Raw genomic sequence first — 20,908 nt, forward strand, 5'->3', positions numbered from 1 at the left:
CGCACGTAGGAGTCCATCGCAGAGTGAGTGACGGGCCGTGAGCATTTGGGGGTGGTGGCGGGGGAGTGGTCGGAGAAACGCAGGCGTGTCTGTCCGTTTGATCGCTGTTGCACGGGTGTGCATAAATTATCCACTGCGACGGCATACGCAGCTTGTGTACTCGCTGCTTGCGACGAGACTTGCAGTTTCTGCGACAGGTCTGACCTTCTGGAATTGTGCATGACTGGCCGATGTACTCCGATGGTACCGATGTATACGCAGGACTGCGAGGTATTACCGATAAAGCAGCAGTGGGCATCTCTATGCTGGCTGAGCTGTGGCTGGCATTGGCATATTTTCGCAGCTGAATTGCGTGCGATTACACAGCTGCAATCGCAATAGGGATGCGTGCCGAATCAGGCCCTCTGTGTGCAGTATGCAGCAACCAGTGACAGGAGTATAGCCGCTCTAGCCATGTCACCTTAATGTAGGTTCCTTGGGAGTGTGGATGTTAGTTAATAAGTATTCTAATGAAACGTTCTGTACCATGCGAGTTGGAAGGTGAATGCCGCATACAGTCAGAGCAGAGGTTATTACAGTGAACACTGCGCCATGGTACAGTACGGTCTATTATGAAAATGACTGAAATATTAAATTACATCAGGTATGTCAAACTCAAAATACCAACTGGGCCGAATATTCAAGGTCTAAGAGTGTGTGGGCTGCAACGGAAAAAAAAAAAAGTCTTATATGCAATTTTTGAAAGGTTTATTATTAATAAAAAACAATGCAGTGCCCCCTGTAGTGGTGCCCCTTATGCAATGCCTGCTGAGTTTGTGCCCATTATGCAGTGCCCCAGTATTGCCCCTTATGCAGTGCCCCAGTAATGTCCCTAGTAGTGCCTCCAATAATGTCCCTAGTAGTGCCCCTTATGCAGTGCCCCAGTAATGTCCCTAGTAGTGCCCCTTATGCAGTGCCCCAGTAATGTCCCTAGTAGTGCCCCTTATGCAGTGCCCCAGTAATGTCCCTAGTAGTGCCCCTTATGCAGTGCCCCAGTAATGTCCCTAGTAGTGCCCCTTATGCAGTGCCCCAGTAATGTCCCTAGTAGTGCCCCTTATGCAGTGCCCCAGTAATGTCCCTAGTAGTGCCCCTTATGCAGTGCCCCAGTAATGTCCCTAGTAGTGCCCCTTATGCAGTGCCCCAGTAATGTCCCTAGTAGTGCCCCTTATGCAGTGCCCCAGTAATGTCCCTAGTAGTGCCCCTTATGCAGTGCCCCAGTAATGTCCCTAGTAGTGCCCCTTATGCAGTGCCCCAGTAATGTCCCTAGTAGTGCCCCTTATGCAGTGCCCCAGTAATGTCCCTAGTAGTGCCCATTATGCAGTGCCCCAGTAATGTCCCTAGTAGTGCCCATTATGCAGTGCCCCAGTAATGTCCCTAGTAGTGCCCCTTATGCAGTGCCCCAGTAATGTCCCTAGTAGTGTTGATTACATGGACAGAACCCCACAAAAGCCACCAGCAGGTGATCTGTGTCCCAGCGATCTCCAGGGGTGTATTGAATTCCGTAATGTCACCTTTTCATACCCCAAGCGGCCAGACACACCGGCTCTACAGGTACGGACACTGGAGGGAACCCCTGGCTCATAAAACCACGTGCGCTGCTGCAAACATGCTGGAATGGATCTACCAGATCTAATGCTCTCTTTGTGATCCCTTAGGACGTCTCCTTCACACTGAGGCCAGGTCAGGTGACAGCTCTGGTGGGTCCTTGTGATGCAGGAAAGTCCACAGTGGCCAATCTGCTGCTCAAGTATTATCAACCATAGTCTGGACAGATTTTGCTGGACGGGAGACCACTATCAGATTATGAGAACCAGTACTACCGCAGAAAGGTCAGATCACTGTGATAGTGCGACTGTGTGTGTAGTGCTACAGAGGTCATTTCTCTGTGAGAGTGTGAGTGTGTGTAGTTCTGCAGAGGTCATTTCACTGTGAGAGAGTGTGAGTGTGTGCGAGTGTGTGTAGTGCTGCAGAGGTCATTTCACTGCGAGAGAGTGTGAGTGAGTGTGATTGTGTGCGAGTGTGTGTAGTGCTTCATTGTCCACAGCACATCACTCTCCCCCGGCCCCTTCATTGTCCACAGCACATCACTCTCCCCCCGGCCCCTTCATTGTCCACAGCATATCACTCTCCCCCCGGTCCCTTCATTGTCCACAGCACATCACTCTCCCCCCGGCTCCTTCATTGTCCACAGCACATCACTCTCCCCCCGGCCCCTTCATTGTCCACAGCACATCACTCTCCCCCGGCCCCTTCATTGTCCACAGCACATCACTCCCCCCCGGCCCCTTCATTGTCCACAGCACATCACTCTCCCCCCGGCCCCTTCATTGTCCACAGCACATCACTCTCCCTCGGCCCCTTCAATGTCCACAGCACATCACTCCCCCACGGCCCCTTCATTGTCCACAGCACATCACTCTCCCCCCGGCCCCTTCATTGTCCACAGCACATCACTCTCCCTCGGCCCCTTCATTGTCCACAGCACATCACTCTCCCCCCGTCCCCTTCAATGACCACAGCACATCACTCTCCCCCTGGGCCCTTTCAATGTCCACAGCACATCACTCTCCCCCTGGGCCCTTTCAATGTCCACAGCACATCACTCTCCCCCTGGGCCCTTCAATGTCCACAGCACATCACTCTCCCCCGTCCCCTTCAATGACCACAGCACATCACTCTACCCCTGGGCCCTTCAATGTCCACAGCACATCACTCTCCCCCCGTCCCCTTCATTGTCCACAGCACATCACTCTCACCCGGCCCCTTCATTGTCCACAGCACATCACTCTCCCCCGGCCCCTTCATTGTCCACAGCACATCACTCTCCCCCGGCCCGTTCAATGTCCACAGCACATCACTCTCCCCCCGGCCCCTTCAATGTCCACAGCACATCACTCTCCCCCCGGCCCCTTCATTGTCCACAGCACATCACTCTCCCCCCGGCCCCTTCATTGTCCACAGCACATCACTCTCCCTCGGCCCCTTCATTGTCCACAGCACATCACTCTCCCCCCGTCCCCCTTAATGACCACAGCACATCACTCTCCCCCTGGGCCCTTTCAATGTCCACAGCACATCACTCTCCCCCTGGGCCCTTTCAATGTCCACAGCACATCACTCTCCCCCTGGGCCCTTCAATGTCCACAGCACATCACTCTCCCCCCCGGCCCCTTCAATGTCCACAGCACATCACTCTCCCCCCGGCCCCTTCATTGTCCACAGCACATCACTCTCCCCCCGGCCCCTTCAATGACCACAGCACATCACTCTCCCCCTGGGCCCTTCAATGTCCACAGCAGATCACTCTCCCCCCATCCCCTTCAATGACCACAGCACATCACTCTCCCCCTGGGCCCTTTCAATGTCCACAGCACATCACTCTCCCCCTGGGCCCTTCAATGTCCACAGCACATCACTCTCCCCCCGTCCCCTTCAATGACCACAGCACATCACTCTACCCCTGGGCCCTTCAATGTCCACAGCACATCACTCTCCCCCCATCCCTTTCAATGACCACAGCACATCACTCTCCCCCTGGGCCCTTTCAATGTCCACAGCACATCACTCTCCCCCCCGGCCCCTTCAATGTCCACAGCACATCACTCTCCCCCTGGCCCCTTCAATGTCCACAGCACATCACTCTCCCCCTGGCCCCTTCAATGTCCACAGCACATCACTCTCCCCCCGGCCCCTTCAATGTCCACAGCACATCACTCTCTCCCCGACCCCTTCATTGTTCACAGCACATCACTCTCCCGCGGCCCCTTCATTGTCCACAGCACATCACTCTCCCTCGGCCCCTTCATTGTCCACAGCACATCACTCTCCCCCGGCCCCTTCATTGTCCAAAGCACATCACTCTCCCCCGGCCCCTTCATTGTCCACAGCACATCACTCTCCCCCGGCCCCTTCATTGTCCACAGCACATCACTCTCCCCCTGGCCCCTTCAATGACCACAGCACATCACTCTCCCCCTGGGCCCTTTCAATGTCCACAGCACATCACTCTCCCCCCCCGGCCCCTTCAATGTCCACAGCACATCACTCTCCCCCGGCCCCTTCAATGTCCACAGCACATCACTCTCCCCCCGGCCCCTTCAATGTCCACAGCACATCACTCTCTCCCCGACCCCTTCATTGTCCACAGCACATCACTCTCCCTCGGCCCCTTCATTGTCCACAGCACATCACTCTCCACCCGGCCCCTTCATTGTCCACAGCACATCACTCTCCCCCCGGCCCCTTCATTGTCCACAGCACATCACTCTCCCCCCGTCCCCTTCAATGACCACAGCACATCACTCTCCCCCTGGGCCCTTCAATGTCCACAGCACATCACTCTCCCCCCGTCCCCTTCAATGACCACAGCACATCACTCTCCCCCTGGGCCCTTTCAATGTCCACAGCACATCACTCTCCCCCCCCGGCCCCTTCAATGTCCACAGCACATCACTCTCCCCCGGCCCCTTCAATGTCCACAGCACATCACTCTCCCCCCGGCCCCTTCAATGTCCACAGCACATCACTCTCCCCCGGCCCCTTCAATGTCCACAGCACATCACTCTCCCCCCGGCCCCTTCAATGTCCACAGCACATCACTCTCTCCCCGACCCCTTCATTGTCCACAGCACATCACTCTCCCTCGGCCCCTTCATTGTCCACAGCACATCACTCTCCACCCGGCCCCTTCATTGTCCACAGCACATCACTCTCCCCCCGGCCCCTTCATTGTCCACAGCACATCACTCTCCCCCCGTCCCCTTCAATGACCACAGCACATCACTCTCCCCCTGGGCCCTTCAATGTCCACAGCACATCACTCTCCCCCCGTCCCCTTCAATGACCACAGCACATCACTCTCCCCCTGGCCCCTTCAATGACCACAGCACATCACTCTCCCCCTGGGCCCTTTCAATGTCCACAGCACATCACTCTCCCCCCCCGGCCCCTTCAATGTCCACAGCACATCACTCTCCCCCGGCCCCTTCAATGTCCACAGCACATCACTCTCCCCCCGGCCCCTTCAATGTCCACAGCACATCACTCTCTCCCCGACCCCTTCATTGTCCACAGCACATCACTCTCCCTCGGCCCCTTCATTGTCCACAGCACATCACTCTCCACCCGGCCCCTTCATTGTCCACAGCACATCACTCTCCCCCCGGCCCCTTCATTGTCCACAGCACATCACTCTCCCCCCGTCCCCTTCAATGACCACAGCACATCACTCTCCCCCTGGGCCCTTCAATGTCCACAGCACATCACTCTCCCCCCGTCCCCTTCAATGACCACAGCACATCACTCTCCCCCTGGGCCCTTTCAATGTCCACAGCAAATCTCTCTCCCCCCCCGGCCCCTTCAATGTCCACAGCACATTACTTTCCCCCCGGCCCCTTCAATGTCCACAGCACATCACTTTCCCCCCGGCCCCTTCAATGTCCACAGCACATCACTCTCCCCCCGGCCCCTTCAATGTCCACAGCACATCACTCTCCTCCCGGCCCCTTCAATGTCCACAGCACATCACTCTCCCCCCGGCCCCTTCAATGTCCACAGCACATCACTCTCCCCCTGGCCCCTTCATTGTCCACAGCACATCACTCTCCCCCCGGCCCCTTCATTGTCCACAGCACATCACTCTCCCCCCGTCCCCTTCAATGACCACAGCACATCACTCTCCCCCTGGGCCCTTCATTGTCCACAGCACATCACTCTCCCCCCGGCCCCTTCATTGTCCACAGCACATCACTCTCCCCCCGTCCCCTTCAATGACCACAGCACATCACTCTCCCCCTGGGCCCTTCAATGTCCACAGCACATCACTCTCCCCCCGTCCCCTTCAATGACCACAGCACATCACTCTCCCCCTGGGCCCTTTCAATGTCCACAGCACATCACTCTCCCCCTGGGCCCTTTCAATGTCCACAGCACATCACTCTCCCCCTGGACCCTTCAATGTCCACAGCACATCACTCTCCCCCCGGCCCCTTCAATGTCCACAGCACATCACTGCCCCCCCCGCATCCTTCAATGTCCACAGCACATCACTCTCCCCCCGGCCCCTTCATTGTCCACAGCACATCACTCTCCCCCCTGGCCCCTTCATTGTCCACAGCACATCACTCTCCCCCCGGCACCTTCACTGTCCACAGCACGGACTGCCCAACTGGCACTTCTGGCAAATGCCAGAAGGACCGGCTGCAAACCTCGGCCGAGCACTCCGCCTCCTGGCATCTGCTCGTCCAGGGATACTGAAAGAAGGGGGCATGCAGCGAGGCCACGCCCCAATGACTCGTGACACGCCCCTGTGAGGCGTGACCATGCCCCTTTCGTCGAGGCCATGCCCGTTTTGCGGGCCCGTGCACTCAAGGGTTATTGCAGAGGGACTGCCAGGGCTGCTTAGCAGCCCCAGTCCGTCCCTGGAAGGTCATTTGTGTGAATTAGTGTTACTGGCCATTTTAGTGTGAGAGATACTGGACCTCATTCAGAGGCGGTTGCTAGAAGCGATCGCTCTCTCTGAATGAGGGCGGGCGCTTCTGGTTTGTTGGTGCGGCCTCCTGGTCACAAGCTAAGCTGTGGGTTACCACCCACAGCTTAGCTTGCAACCAGGGTGATGGTCACGATGGTGGTCACCATTGCGACCATCGGGGCTTGCGACCAGACCCTAAGGTAGAGTCTGGGCACTCGCAAGCCCCAGGGAGCTTCCTGCTCTGATCGAGCAGGAAGCTCCCCACTGACATCACTGATGATGTCAGTGCGGCCGCCCTAAAGGAACGCCTCCGTTTTGGTAACCACCCCCCCGGCCCGCCTACATAAAGGGGCGAGCTGTAGATCAACAACGGCAGCCGCCCCTTTTATAGCGATCTCCGGAGCAAGAGAGTTTCTCTCTCCCTCCGGGGCTTGCGCGCGCGCAGTGCGGCCGCTGCGCGTGCGCAGGGCCACCCATCGACCCGGTTGCGAGCACATCGGTGCTTGCGACTGGGTCTGAATGAACCCCACTGTGTGAACTAGTTCTACATTAGGGCCCTCATTTATTAATGAGTTTTATCACCAAAACGAGTAATAAATCTCGCTGCGTATGATAATGGTGCTCCAGCCAATCAGCTCCCAACTGTCATCTGTTAGAAAAATTACAGTAGGGAGCTGATTGGCTGGAGCACCATTATCATACGCAGGGCCCCATTTACAAACGAAGGGAAATACCAGCGGCAATTTAATATCACTGTGATACAAATGAAAATTCCACTGGTATTTAGTAATACTTACCCCTCCAGCGAGGTCCCTTGAAGTCGAAGTCCTCAGCGAGGTCCTCAGCTGGGTAATGCTGCCAGCGACGGGCTCCAGTGTCATGCGCATGCGCTACGGTCCATCTGCGCATGTGCATGACGGGGAGACCCGGCAGTGCCTGGAAGGCTTCGTTGAAGCCGGAAAAGCACCGCCGGGTCTCCATTACCGGCAATGGGGCCCACATCGCTCTCGCCATCTTTTAGATGGCGAGAGCGATGCTGTACAAACAGCGGTAATCTAAGATTACCGCTGTTTACTAAATACAGGAAGATGTTATAACCCCTTTAGCGAGCGCTAAAGGGGTTATATAACTTATATTTCGTTTGTAAATGGGGCCCACAGTGACATTAATCACTCGTTTTGGTGATAAAACTCATTAATAAATGGGGGCCTTGGCTAGGCCCCCATTGGTCATTTCACTGTGAGACAGTGTGTGTGCAAGTGCTACCGGCCATTTCAGTGTGAGAGATAGACTGAGTGTGAACTACAGTTGTACAGAAAGCCATTTCTCGGTCAGCGATAGTGGTTCACAGGTGCACGCAGTACCAATGTTTGCGCACTTAAATGATCATTGGCTACTGCGCATGTGCGAAAAGTCTACAAAAAAACCCTCATATCGAACGTGCGTTCGATTGTGTGCATTTCAGTATGACATCGCTATCACTTCTGCGATCCACGGGGCGTTTCAGGGTGGAGACAGGGAGGTGACCTGATTTCATTGCAAAGAGAGGAGGTGTCATGGGCGAGTTTGGCGTGCGGCCATATTTTCTCCCGCAGCACCACAGCCACAGTGGCCATACTTTAAGAAGGTCACAAGGGAGCCCGTGCGCCAGGCTGGGGCTGCTGGAGGAGTCAATGCTGTGAAGTGATCGGATCCACCAGCGCAGTGGAGCATTGCTCAGATATGTAAAGTGGGCGTCTCAGGGCGTGCTCAGTCTGCTGCAGGAAAGTGACCAGTCGCAACCAATTGGAGATTTTGGCCCTCATTCAGAGCCGTACGCTCTGAGCAGAGCGCACGCTCTGAATGAGGGCCGTCCTCCATAACTATGGAGCGTCCTCCTGGACGCTCGTATAGCTGTGGGTCACCACCCACAGCATATACGAGCGTGCAGTTTGATGGCCGCGATGGTCTTGACCATCGCGACCATCGAAACTGCGAGCCGGAGCCTGCGGTTGAGGTTTTCAACCGCAAGGCCCGGAGTGATTTTGGCTCTATCAGAGCCAAAATCACTACCACTGACATCACTAGTGATGTCAGTGGGCCGGCTTCTGACGGTAGGCGTTCCCTTAGGAACGCCCCCGTCAGGGAGGCACGCCCACCAAAGGGGGCATGCTGTCAATCAACATCGACAGCACGCCCCCTTTGATCAGACACAACGAGCGAAGGAAAGTCCTTCGCTCGTCGCGTCTGGCGCATGCGCACGACGGAGCTCCCTCCGTCGTGCGCATGCTCAGTGCAGAACATCGACCCACTTGCGAGCGGACAGCCGCTCGCGAGTGCGTCTGAATCAGGCCCTTTATTCATACGCGCGTTACATTGAGAAAATAACTGTCTGCTGATTGGTTGATATGGTTTTGTGCTTCTACACTTTGTTAATGAATAGATATTTAATGCGTATATATATATATATAATAAAACAACATAATAAAGATCCTGTATCCGTTATCCACTATGAGCCATTTTCTTCTCCCTCCCGTTCTAGGTGTCAGTGGTGAGCCAGGAGCCCATTCTCTCCGCCCGCTCCCTGAAGGACAATATTTCCTATGGGTTGGGGGAGGTCAGCCTGCAGTCTGTGCGGAGGGTGGCATCGCTGGCAAATGCGGACGATTTCATCTCAGAAAAGCCCAGTGGTTATCAGACAGGTAGTCACTCTATATGCTGGCATAGATAGCTTTGATAAGGTGCATGTGCCACATCCGTATCCGTCATAGTCACCCAGCAGGAGCTGAGAGCGGGAAAGGAATAGAGTGTATTTAGCAGTTGACGGAACGCTCTCTTCCCCAAGGTGCCGGGCAGAAAGGAGAGCTGCTGTCTGGAGGACAGAAGCAGAGAGTGGCGCTAGCACGAGCCCTACTGAGGGACCCCAAGATCCTCATTCTGGATGATGCCACCAGCTCCCTGGATACAGACACGGAGCTCAAGGTGAGAGAAAACCAATATGTTGGTCAGGAGGGTTCCTGACTCATTGGGGGCCTTTTCTTCTATGAACCCGTGTAATATTACAGTTTCAGCACAAGTCATATTACCATATTCTAATCAATATTGATTAGTGGTTTCCTCTGCCCATATGTGTTCTATTCATCAGGTTCAGACAGTTTTCCCCCACCACCATCTCTCAGTCCTTCTCTAAGGCTAGGTTTAGGCTGCTGAGATGGTTAGGGGGTGGGGTAGGGTTAGTGTACTTACTGTCAGGTGTCAGTATCCTAACCCTGTCGGAATTCTGACCGCCGGGATCCTGAAAGCCGGAATCCGTACCCAGTCCGTGGAGAGGGGTAATGGCAATAACAGGTGGAAAAATGATGAGCTTAGATGGGGACATTTTGGAGAAACTACTACGCGATGGGTTTGAAATTCTGACAGGATTGCGGCATATGCTCCGCAAAAATACACTTTACACCGCAATACACCATCCCAATTTCTTCCCATTAAAAGGTCCTTCCACCATAGTTGCAACCAGCTCTAGGCCAATCAACACAGGGCTGTATTCGCTAGGGAAGTGAAACCCAGAAAAGGAAATTCTGTGGGCAAAAATTGCAGATAATCTGAGGTTTGGAAAGCCGCCATTTAGTAACTAAACCACAGCGATTGATTTTCTAACTTGATATGGTAGAGTCTCCTCTTTGTGAAAGGGGATTGCTAGCTGTCCTAGGACATCAGGTGGTTATGGCACCAAATCTCCAGTCCAGGTTCCATTACTACTGAATGTAAGGTGGGCCTAGGCCAATTATTACTTTGTTAGTCAAAGGTAACACTTTCCTACATAGGGGGAGACGAACATTGGAGAGAGATAAAGTACCAACCAATCAGCTTCTGTCATTTTTCTAGCGCAGCCTGTAAAATGACAGAAGCTTGGTTTTATCTTTCGCCAAGATTTGATAAACCTCCCCCATGAACAGCTAAGTAGCGAAGTCTACTTTAAGACGTAACTTTTAAAAATTGCAGAACAATGTTGTCCTTCTCCATGGGATCACCCTCCTCTGTATAAATGGACTCATACGGCGGGGACTCCCAGCGTACAGATTAGGGGGCTGTGAGGACATTTCCATAAGTGGACATCACCTTAAAACAGTCCAATTCTTTTTAGATTCAAAGCGAGGTGTATGACGGCGCTCGGAATCGGACGGTACTGCTGATATCTCACCGGATGTACATGGTGGAGAAGGCTGACCACATCCTGGTCCTGGAAAGGGGACAAATCACAGAGTCGGGTAAACATGAGCAGCTGCTGGCGCAGGGGGGCAGTTACTGGAGACTCTGGAACAAACATCTCAGCAGTTTCCAGCGACGGAACGGAGAACATGATCTGTAAGAGTCACCTATCGCAATATGGATCCGCGTTCACCAAGGAATCAGGCATCCGGCACTTACATTCTATATTCTGTGTGCTCGCTCTGTGTTTGTCCTGTGCATTTAGTTAGGAATGATTTCTTGTTTAAGGACTTTACCTGGTTGCTGTGTAGGTGTTAGTGGATCTGCTCATAGGCTTTATCATACACAGGCTTGGACTGGGCTGCCGGTTAGGCGGGTAATTCCCAGGTGAGCCCCAATGATCTCAGGCCAAGCCCCGTTTGATAAGGGCATCTAGCTTGCCGGCCGCAATCGGGGGCGGGGCTTCACGGCCCGCAATCAGGGGAATGGGGATTGCCAACGTTACCAACGCCGGCATGCATGCAAAGACCGATGGGATGCCTCGCATCCCAAGTGTGATGCGTCATGCACCCTGCCCCAGAGGTGAGATAGGAGGGGGGAGAGGGCTGTAAGTAAGTATCTGTTAATAAATAAGTGACCCAGGGATCCTGGCTCATCAGACCAACCCCCCTCCTCCCCACCCCCACCCTATAGGGTTGTCAATGTGAAGTGCAGCAGGGATATCAGATTGTAGTCCATGCCCTCATCCAGCCCAAACATGCACATGACAGCAAAACCCTCCACTGACTGCATAGGTTTATCAGGGAATCTATATGATATCCTGACAGTCGGGATGCTGGCTGTCAATAGACTCCCCAACAGTTCAGGTTTTAGAGATATCCATGGTTGAGCACAGGTGGTTAAATGAAATTGACTGAGGAACTAATTAAGTCACCTGTGCTCAACCATGGATATCACTAAAACCTGGACTGTTATGCTGGGTACACACTAGATGATATGTCGTTCGTTCCGGCGGATCGGACCAACATATTAGGCACATCATCTAGTGTGTACCCGCTGTGTTGCTGATGATGGGCTGGGTACACATCATCTAGTTTGTAGAGAAAATAATTACTAAAAATACAGTAAAAAGGGCGCTGCTATAAATTATTTCTCCAAGCTGCTGTTATTCGGAGATAGTCAGTCTCCTTAGTACATACATGCACAAGAAGATGGGAAAACAGCGCTAGAAACAATGTTATTTAAAAAAACTTTAACATTTAGGGCCTGATTCAGAACCACTCGCAAGCGGCTGTCCGCTCGCAAGTGGGTCGATGTTATGCTCTGCGCATGCGCACAACGGCGGGAGCTCCGTCGTGCGCATGCGCCAGACGCGACGAGCGAAGGACTTTCCTTCGCTCGTTGTGTCTGATCAAAGGGGGCGTGCTGTCGATGTTGATTGACAGCACGCCCCCTTTGGTGGGCGTGCCGGGGGCGTGCCTCCCTGACGGGGGCGTTCCCACGGGAACGCCTCCCGTCAGAAGCCGGCCCCACTGACATCACTAGTGATGTCAGTGGGAGTGATTTTGGCTCTGATAGAGCCAAAATCACTCCGGGCCTTGCGGTTTGAAAACCTCAACCGCAGGCTCCGGCTCGCAGTTTCGATGGTCGCGATGGTCACGACCATCGCGGCCATCAAACTGCATGCTCGTATAGGCTGTGGGTGGTGACCCACAGCTATACGAGCGTCCAGGAGGACGCTCCATTTTCATGGAGGGCGGCCCTCATTCAGAGCGTGCGCACTGCTCAGAGCGTACGGCTCTGAATGAGGGCCTTAATCTTAAGTGCAACATCATAGAACAATTTGGTACAAGCAATAAAAACATAGTCATAAAGCTGATGTAGAAATGTATGACAGCAGTCTTGGCACTAGGGAAGAACAGTACACTTCTTGCATACCAAGTAGGGTCCAATGGTAACAGTAGTGCAGCTAATTAAAATTGCAAATTTAAGAAATACTTCTTAGGCCCGTATTCAATTCGAAGCGTAAAGTCCGAGGTCTGACTTTTCGCCATCATCGCCGTTTTCCAGGGGATAAAGTATCGGGCGCGTGCCCAAATATCCTCAATTAGAATCGGCGAAAACGGGACCTGGCGGAAAGGTAAGTATCGAAAGGTCCTGTCACTTTTGGGGAAATCAGCCTGTCACCCCCCCCAAAAGATGGTCTGACATGGGGGATCATAATGTGTACCCCCGATCTGGCCTGCTAAAGCTATTTGGGGTTTTTAAACGTCCACGACAGGTGCTTTAATGCAGCTATAAAGAAGTGGTGAAGAATAGCATAAATTTGGGGTACATGAAAAGTGGTGCAAGCATATTTTAAGTCCCTAAAGTGATTTTTTAAAATTCTTCAATAATCCACCTGCCGCAACCAACCGCATTCTAGAAAACACCTGCCACATACATGGGGACCCCCCTGAGGCTATTCCACTAGTTTTTAAGTTTGTTCCCCAACATTTTTTATGCTATTTTTTAAAATTTTTTTTTACACATACCTTTTAATGGACATTCCAAGGGGTGCAGGGTACTTTTTTAAAGTCTGCACCCCAAAACACCAATTCTGCACTTTTTCTTCGCCACCTATTCAGTGGGGAAAACGTATCCCTGTTTCTTTACAAATACTTTTTGCACCTGCGAAAAGTCTTTGAAACTGAATATGGGGAAGAGTGAAAATGGCGAAAATAACGTCATTGGCGACAAATTATCGCCATTAACGGACTTTTCGCTCCTAATTGAATACGGCCCTAAATCTTATTTTCTTAATGAGGCAAATTGTGAAAAAAACGGTACAGACATAATAACATTATTTACATTGCAGCGGTCTGAGAAATGTTATATGCACATTGCAATTCCATGGACCAGTATTATCCAGAGACCATAAAACATAGAGCGGGATGTGAGAAAACAGGGATTGTTATACAAGGACTGAAAAATGGACCTATAGGATATTATGTTAAAAGATTAATAATTTTTTTAAATAATATACAGTATTTTAGAGCTTTACTTGCTGGAGAAAACAAAGGCACTCCCACAGCTGAGAGTTGGTTGGGATAGCAAATTATTGCACTGGTCAGCTAATGCCTGACACACGCTGAGATATCTAAGAGATAACAGCAATACTTGCTAATTATAAAGGTGTTGTAGTTAATATTTACAGTACAAGGAGTTTTAGTTACATTTGTAAGTGTACAGTATATTTCGATTTTCACTTTAAAAGCCGAAAATCCAGCAGACAGATGTGAATTTGCACCAGTAGATACAGTAGAGGATATTGATGGGTTTGAATTCTCAATAAGTCCAATTACAATATGGAAACAATGACCCCCCCCATACAGATTTATGCTATAATAATATGAGTAGCCAAGCAGGCGCGTCTGAGCGCTAATGACGCAGTGTATAGATACAAAGTATAGATCAGAAACCAAAACAACTACAATTTTAACGCTCCTGGACTTAGGTACTTAATAAAATTGTTACAACTCAACTGTTCTAAACTATGGGGTCAGTCCAATGCAGCCGCGAGTAAATGGGCTGTATGCTTACTGTACCTCCAGACGCGCACATTTCTGTTCTCATCCCCATAGAGCTGCCAGCAAAAAATGTGCGAGTCCGTGGTGAGAATGGTCCGCAAGGGAGACACACTGCCGCGCCATTGCCAGCGTTTTTTATACTGTTCCAAAGGCAATTCGCCCCCTTGGCTCCTATTTGGATTGACCCCTAAGTGAGTGATTCTCATTTCTACCTTAGCTTTTGTAATAAAACCGTGTAAATACAATGTAACAGCTCAGATTTCACTCACAATTGGCTATACAAATCCACAATCTAGACAAAGATACAATTACTAAAGAGACATGAACATAAACAACCGCCATGAGCTCAGATGATGGAACGCTCGGATGATGGAACGCTCGGATGATGGAACGCTCGGATGATGGAACGCTCGGATGATGGAACGCTCGGATGATGGAACACTCGGATGAATTACAGATACACAGTTGTAGTACTGAGGTTCAGCTCCCCAAAAAAAATAATACTAAAGAATGAATGTAGCAAACAATTAATAACAAATTTCCACATGTGAAAAGTATATATATATTTATCCATCCATAAGGCTATTATGTAGTGATACATTTTGGCTCTGCTAACAATAGTTGTATCACATTGCAAATAAAATAACATTTGACAATAGTTTGGCAATTGATTTTTTGTGTGTGTGGGGGGAGGAACTTGATCTGACCGCTGTGTTGGACACTATAACATTGCAGTAAAGCATATTTCTCAGGCGCTGACAAGGTGTCAGATCTATATGTCTAGAGGCGGCAGGTATCCACTACCAGATTAAAATAAGCGATTGAACTATATCGTTATCGTTCAATCGTTTATTAATCGTTCGTAAATCGGCCATGTAAATGTCAAAAACGACCACCGATGCACGCGCCCACTGGTCATTTTTTACATCTATCATCGCCCGAACATGCTGGTCAACCTGACGACGTGTCATGTTGACCATGTTCGGGGATGGTTGATGTGACTATACTGAATGATTGATCGCTCAGTGTAGGCACATCACAGACTGTGAAACAACTGCACAATTACAATGTCATAATCGTGCAATCGTTTTAAAGTCTGCTAGTGGATGTGCCCCAATAGAACCACAATATAACAACTGCAGTAGTTTGATGGTGAAATCCTCCATACTCAATAAATGAGCTTAATATAAATAAGAGAATGTCCATTCGGTGTCGGTATCATACATTCATTAGTGATTTTATTGAGGTATTTGCAAATACATTTTTTTTGTAAATTCAGTGTCCTGGAGACATAGCCACTTTGTAGACACAACAATAATTATGATCCCAATTCACTCCACACTTATGACATCATTTGCCATAAAAATTATAAAAAAAAAAATAGATAAATTTTAAAATATCTATTTAAAAACATTGGAACGGAGGAAACGGATCTCTCCACGCAGCGCATTGCAAAATGACAAGTTGTAAGACTTTATTATATTTTATTTATGTTTTATTTTTCTTAATTCTTGTCTTTTCCAGTTTTTAAAAAGGGATATCTTTTAATTTTTTTATCATTTTCATTGCAAATTATGCCATAAGTGGTCTTAATGACACTGTAAAGTGAATTATTATCAGAATTAATCTTGTGTCTACAAATAAGAGTGTTAATGTCTCAAGGACATTTTTATTTGCAAATACCTCAATAACACCACTAATGAATGTATGATACCTACATCGAATGGACATTCTCTTATTTACTTTAAGCTCATTTATATTAACCTTAATATAGACGTCGTCCGGTTGACCAGCATGTTCGGGCGATGATACACCAAATGGACATTCTCTTATTTATATTGCGCTCATTTATTGAGTAAGGCGTATTGCTCCATCAAACTACTGTCATTGTCATATTGTGGTTCTAAAGACATATATATCTGACACCATGGGATATATTTACTGAAGGTCGATTCAGTAGTCTATTTCAAGGTGCGTACACACGGTACGATCAGTCAGCGATAACGATATCACTGACTGATCGTCCTGCACCTTCCCGGAGTGCTTGATGATCGATATCGATCATCCAGCACACCACCAACGTTGATCGCTGGTCCCTATAGTAACCTGGTCGATATCGACCAGTTTGGCCTGCATACACAGGTGATGGACGATATCTTCCATATATGTCCACGCATCGCAGGTCGTTGGTGGGTTGGAAGGGACCAATGCACGATATTAACGATATGATCGATATCATTATCATTAATATCGTGCATTTTAATCCCGTGTGTACACACCATTAGTCGGATTTGGAATGTCTAAATGCATTCGGTTTTGAACTTTCAGTTCAAAACCAAATGCAAATAGAACCTAAAACACAAATTAAAAAAAGAAGCCCTGCACTGATCAGTATGATCTGTGCAGGCTTCTTAGGGTTAAAATCAATGTAATAGTTAAAAAGTAAAATAAAAAATGGGATGAGGTCCCCCCGTCCAAAGCATAAACAGCCCTGGACCCCTGAGCCCATTCAGGTACAGGAAATTGTGGGGAAATCCGCCATGGGGTTCCTATTTTCCTATAACCACCATCGGGCTGATCCAGCCTGGGTGGTAATGCCACCACAGGAAGACACACAGTGTAGGGTCCCACTGCCAAAGCATTCACCAACCCCAAACTGGTCAACCTAAGGGCTGGCAATCCTCGGATATTGCTTTTAACCATAAGAAGCCTGCACAGATTGTGTTCTAGGAGACCATAGACTCAATCAGGACTGCAACAATCGAATGATCTGTGACCGATGCTGCGTCTTTGTATGAAGATGCTGTGACATTTTACACAGATTCCTGCATTTACAAAGCCGCAGGTGGGCGTCTCAAAACATCGCCAGGCAGCTGCGACATTTGGATATTTCCGTATCACAGCTGCATACAGAGACGCAGCAGCGGCGGCATTAGTGTACACCTCTGAGTCATGCCCATATACTCAAACCAGGAAAATACACACAAACTGTATAGTGCTCTATAGGACTGCATGGAGACACCAGCATCGGTGCACCAAATGCCCCCCGCCCCATTTCCCAAATAAGAACAGGGAGTTTTGTTTGCAGCACCATAGGGCTACTAGAAGTGCTGCAGAAGCGCATAATAGATCGCAGGACCTGGCAGCATCACCCCCAATTGAATAGACCCCAAATGGAGTGATATTGTTTTTTATTTAAAAATAATAATTGTAATAGAATTAATTATGCATACATTTAATTACAAAGAATAATCACTTATCTCCTTATTGTTCTAAGCTTCCCAAACCTATTCCAACAAGTGGAGAGAGACAGGAAATAAATGTGTCCAATAGTCCTGCAAATATTTATTGCCCAGTTAAAAAATAACTCAGCAATAAGTGACGTGTGGTGAGGTCAATGGCTGGGGAGGCACACATGGAGATGGATCTGAGTGCTGGGAGCCTGTCCCACCCCTACTCAATCTCCCCTCACTACACTAAGCTTCAGTGTCCATTAATTCTCCTATCTGCTTCCCGGCGTTGTTAAAAAGAGCCCGGTCATTTCACCCTCGCCGGGATATGACAGTCGGGAAGCCAGCTGTCAGTATAATGTCAGCCAGCTTCCCAATTGCATCCCATTGTTATATATAGTATTAATATTTTTGACCCATCATTCGTTAGTTACTATGGCCTTATCCCCTGTGTGTCTTACCAGCCCCATCCCTTAAATGTTCTATTCAACCTTAAGCCCTCTCCCTTCACCATTTCCCCACAGCCTCATACCATCCCCTCTGTCTCTCCAGCCTCATGCCATGCTGTCTCTTCAGTCTTATGCTACCTGTGTTTCTCCTGCCTCATATAATCCCGTCTTTCCAGCCTCATACCATTCCGTCTCTACAGCCATCTCCTCTGTCTCTCCAGCATCATGCCATCTCCTCTGTCTCTCCAGCCTCATGCTACCTGTCTCTCCAGCCTCATGCTACCTGTGTCTCTCCAGCCTCATATCATTCCCTCTCTCCAGCCTCATGCTACCTGTGTCTCTCCAGCCTAATACCATCTAATACCATCCCTTCTGTCTCTCCAGCCTCATACCATACCATCTATCTAGCCTCATTATACCTGTGTCTCTCCAGCCTCATGCCACCTGTGTCTCTCCAGCCTCATACCATTTGCCTCTGTCTCTCCAGCCTCATACAATCCCTAGGGAAAAAAGCACATATTACAAGTCCGCCATTGGGATTAGCAATGACTAAAATTATCCATTGCAGATTAAGTTTGAGTAGCTTGATTTGAAGAAAATCATTGGTTGGGGGGGAGGGATTGTAACTGCTGTTTTGGGAAGGTTCGCATGGGAAAATGCAAATAAGGAGGTGGTAGTGAAGGCAATACGGCATGTTCAAATGAATATATAGTATCTACCTAATGGAAGCAAATATCAGGCAGGATTCTTGAGTGTAATGCATGTTAGATCACCCTAATATTACAGCACTCACAGGAGCATGCCTGATGCCCTTTAGCTTTGTCTGGTCATGGAGTATATCAGAGGTGAGACATTACACCTGGCCCTGGCTGCGATAAAGGTCCCAGCTCATGTCCTACGTAACTGAGTAGATTGGAGGTGGCATGAATTATCTTTACAATAAAAATATTGCACCCATTATCCACAGCAAGCTGATATCCAGCAATATACTGATACTGGAGAAGACAGAACAATTATTCTTGAAAATACTGCTTTACTAAGGGAATAAACATGGATCAGATGTATACATATGTGAAACCACATACATACTTATTAAGAGGCACACTAGATGTTGGCAATGTTGCACTCCAGGGGTGAATAGGGGGCAAAACGAGTAGAGATGTAGCGGAGTAGAGGGCAGGGGAGTCCCCAAAAAGCAGGTGTAATAGCTTGGTAAGCAGGAGCTCCAGGGATAAACGTCTGGCTCAGCCGGCAGCTCATGTAATAGGCGTGAGCCTGATGTGCCTTAGAAATACATTGTGCATCGATGTTCTCATCCTGCTTATGAGGCCTCATCAGCCAGAACGTGGAGTCTTTCCTTGGAGTCTATCATTTATTCTCCTCTTCTCCTGCTGGAGTTCTCTCAATTCAGCTTTTTCCTTTTTTATTTCATCTTTTACTTTGTGTTTACACAGCTCTGTGTCATCATCATCATTGGTGGCAGCTGGTGTTATGTCCTTTTGCTGTTCTTTATCCTCTGCAGCCAGGATGCTCTGTTCTCCGTTCCTCAGTTCACCATCAGGCTCCTCTATAGCAGTGGCAGGACTTTGTGGGCTCTCAGTGAGGGTCCACCTTGTACTGTATCTATGCCATTTCCATAGTCCTCCAGCCTACATAAGGGTCATAATGCCATGAACTTGGAGCAGAATGGAATCTCTTATCCAGAAACAAGATTTTTTTTTTCTCTTTTAATTTTGCCTCACTATGGTGTACTATAAGGTCTATGGACCTGATTCAGTACGGATAGCTGTTGCGATCGCGGGTGCGAAAATAATGAATGCAATCGCAAAGCAGTTGCACAGGCAGCATAGAGACGCCCACTACCACTATCTCACCTCAGTCTTACCTTGCAAACCTTCAGAAACAATCGGTAACATCGGGTACCATTGGAGCCTCACGCACAATTACAGCAGGTCTGTCCTTACTCAGAAATTGCTAACCTCGTTGCACGCAGTAAGTACTCAAGCTGTGTATGCAATCACTTTGGCCATGCAAAGGCGTTGAAATGGACAGGCACATTTGTGTTTCTCTGAACCCCCTCCCCATCACCACCCCCAAATGTTGACTTCCTGTCTGCGATAGCTCTCCATGGTCTTCAGTATATTTGGGGATATGAAAGGGTTTTGTGACCAGATGACCTCGCCTCGACCAGCAGTCACAGATTATTTTCGATCCCACTGGACCTTGGGGTATTAGGGATTCCCTCTTACCATCAGTAACCACCTGTTACTGACTCTGCCCACTGCACCATGGGGGGGTTACTTTGCTGCCACTGCTAAGCTCCTTCCAACGGCACCAGGAACTGCTTGTTCCACCCAAGCTCCTACACTGGCACCTGCATCCACTTCTCTCAGGCTCCTACCTTCGGCACCTGGTCACTCCTCTGTGTCTAAGCCCACCCGCAATGCTGGTCACTGCCCAGGTGCTGGCACATCTGCGGTGGGAGAAAAGTTCCCTAAAAAATTTACTTCAAGTACTCTGCTGAGGGGGACATGGCTATCTCCTCTACCCAAATCTGGGCTCCAGGACAAGGCAGACAAGATCCCCAGCCAGCAGTCTCCTGATCAGAGCTCCCTAAAAATACTTAGCTTGCTGCATGGGCCAGCTCCCAATGCATTTCCTCATACCACTTTCAGGCATGAGGCTGCATGGGAGCGCAGTCTTTTTTCCTGGAAGGGGATGGAGAATCCAGGAGCCCACAGAGTGCTCATTTTTTATGAAGGAAAATGATCCAATATCACATATCTGTGAGTGGCAAAAGTATGTGAACCTTTGCTTTCAGTATCTGGTATGACCCCCTTGTTTAGCAATAATCGCTTCTAAACATTTCCAGTAATTGTCGATTAGTCCTGAGCATTGGGCTGGAGGAATTTGACCCCACTTCTCCGTACAAAACAGCTTCAACTCGGTTATGTTGGTGGGTTT

At 49.4% G+C, this 20,908-nt stretch overlaps 1 protein-coding gene across 1 annotated transcript in view; it reads left to right on the forward strand.

Moving 5' to 3' along the window:
• LOC148506584 (antigen peptide transporter 1-like) overlaps window positions 1-10,856 on the forward strand; it is a 50,345-nt gene extending 39,489 nt beyond the window's left edge. The window contains 6 exon segments of the mRNA XM_088446548.1: window positions 644-647; window positions 1,406-1,590; window positions 1,695-1,868; window positions 9,030-9,189; window positions 9,333-9,469; window positions 10,632-10,856. Coding sequence (XP_088302674.1) covers window positions 644-647; window positions 1,406-1,590; window positions 1,695-1,868; window positions 9,030-9,189; window positions 9,333-9,469; window positions 10,632-10,856 — 885 coding nt within the window.
• The last annotated feature ends 10,052 nt before the right edge of the window (window positions 10,857-20,908 follow it).

Source organism: Taudactylus pleione, unplaced genomic scaffold (assembly GCF_031769625.1).
Source record: "Taudactylus pleione unplaced genomic scaffold, aTauple2 ptg000400l, whole genome shotgun sequence".
Taxonomy (NCBI): Eukaryota; Metazoa; Chordata; class Amphibia; order Anura; family Myobatrachidae; genus Taudactylus; species Taudactylus pleione.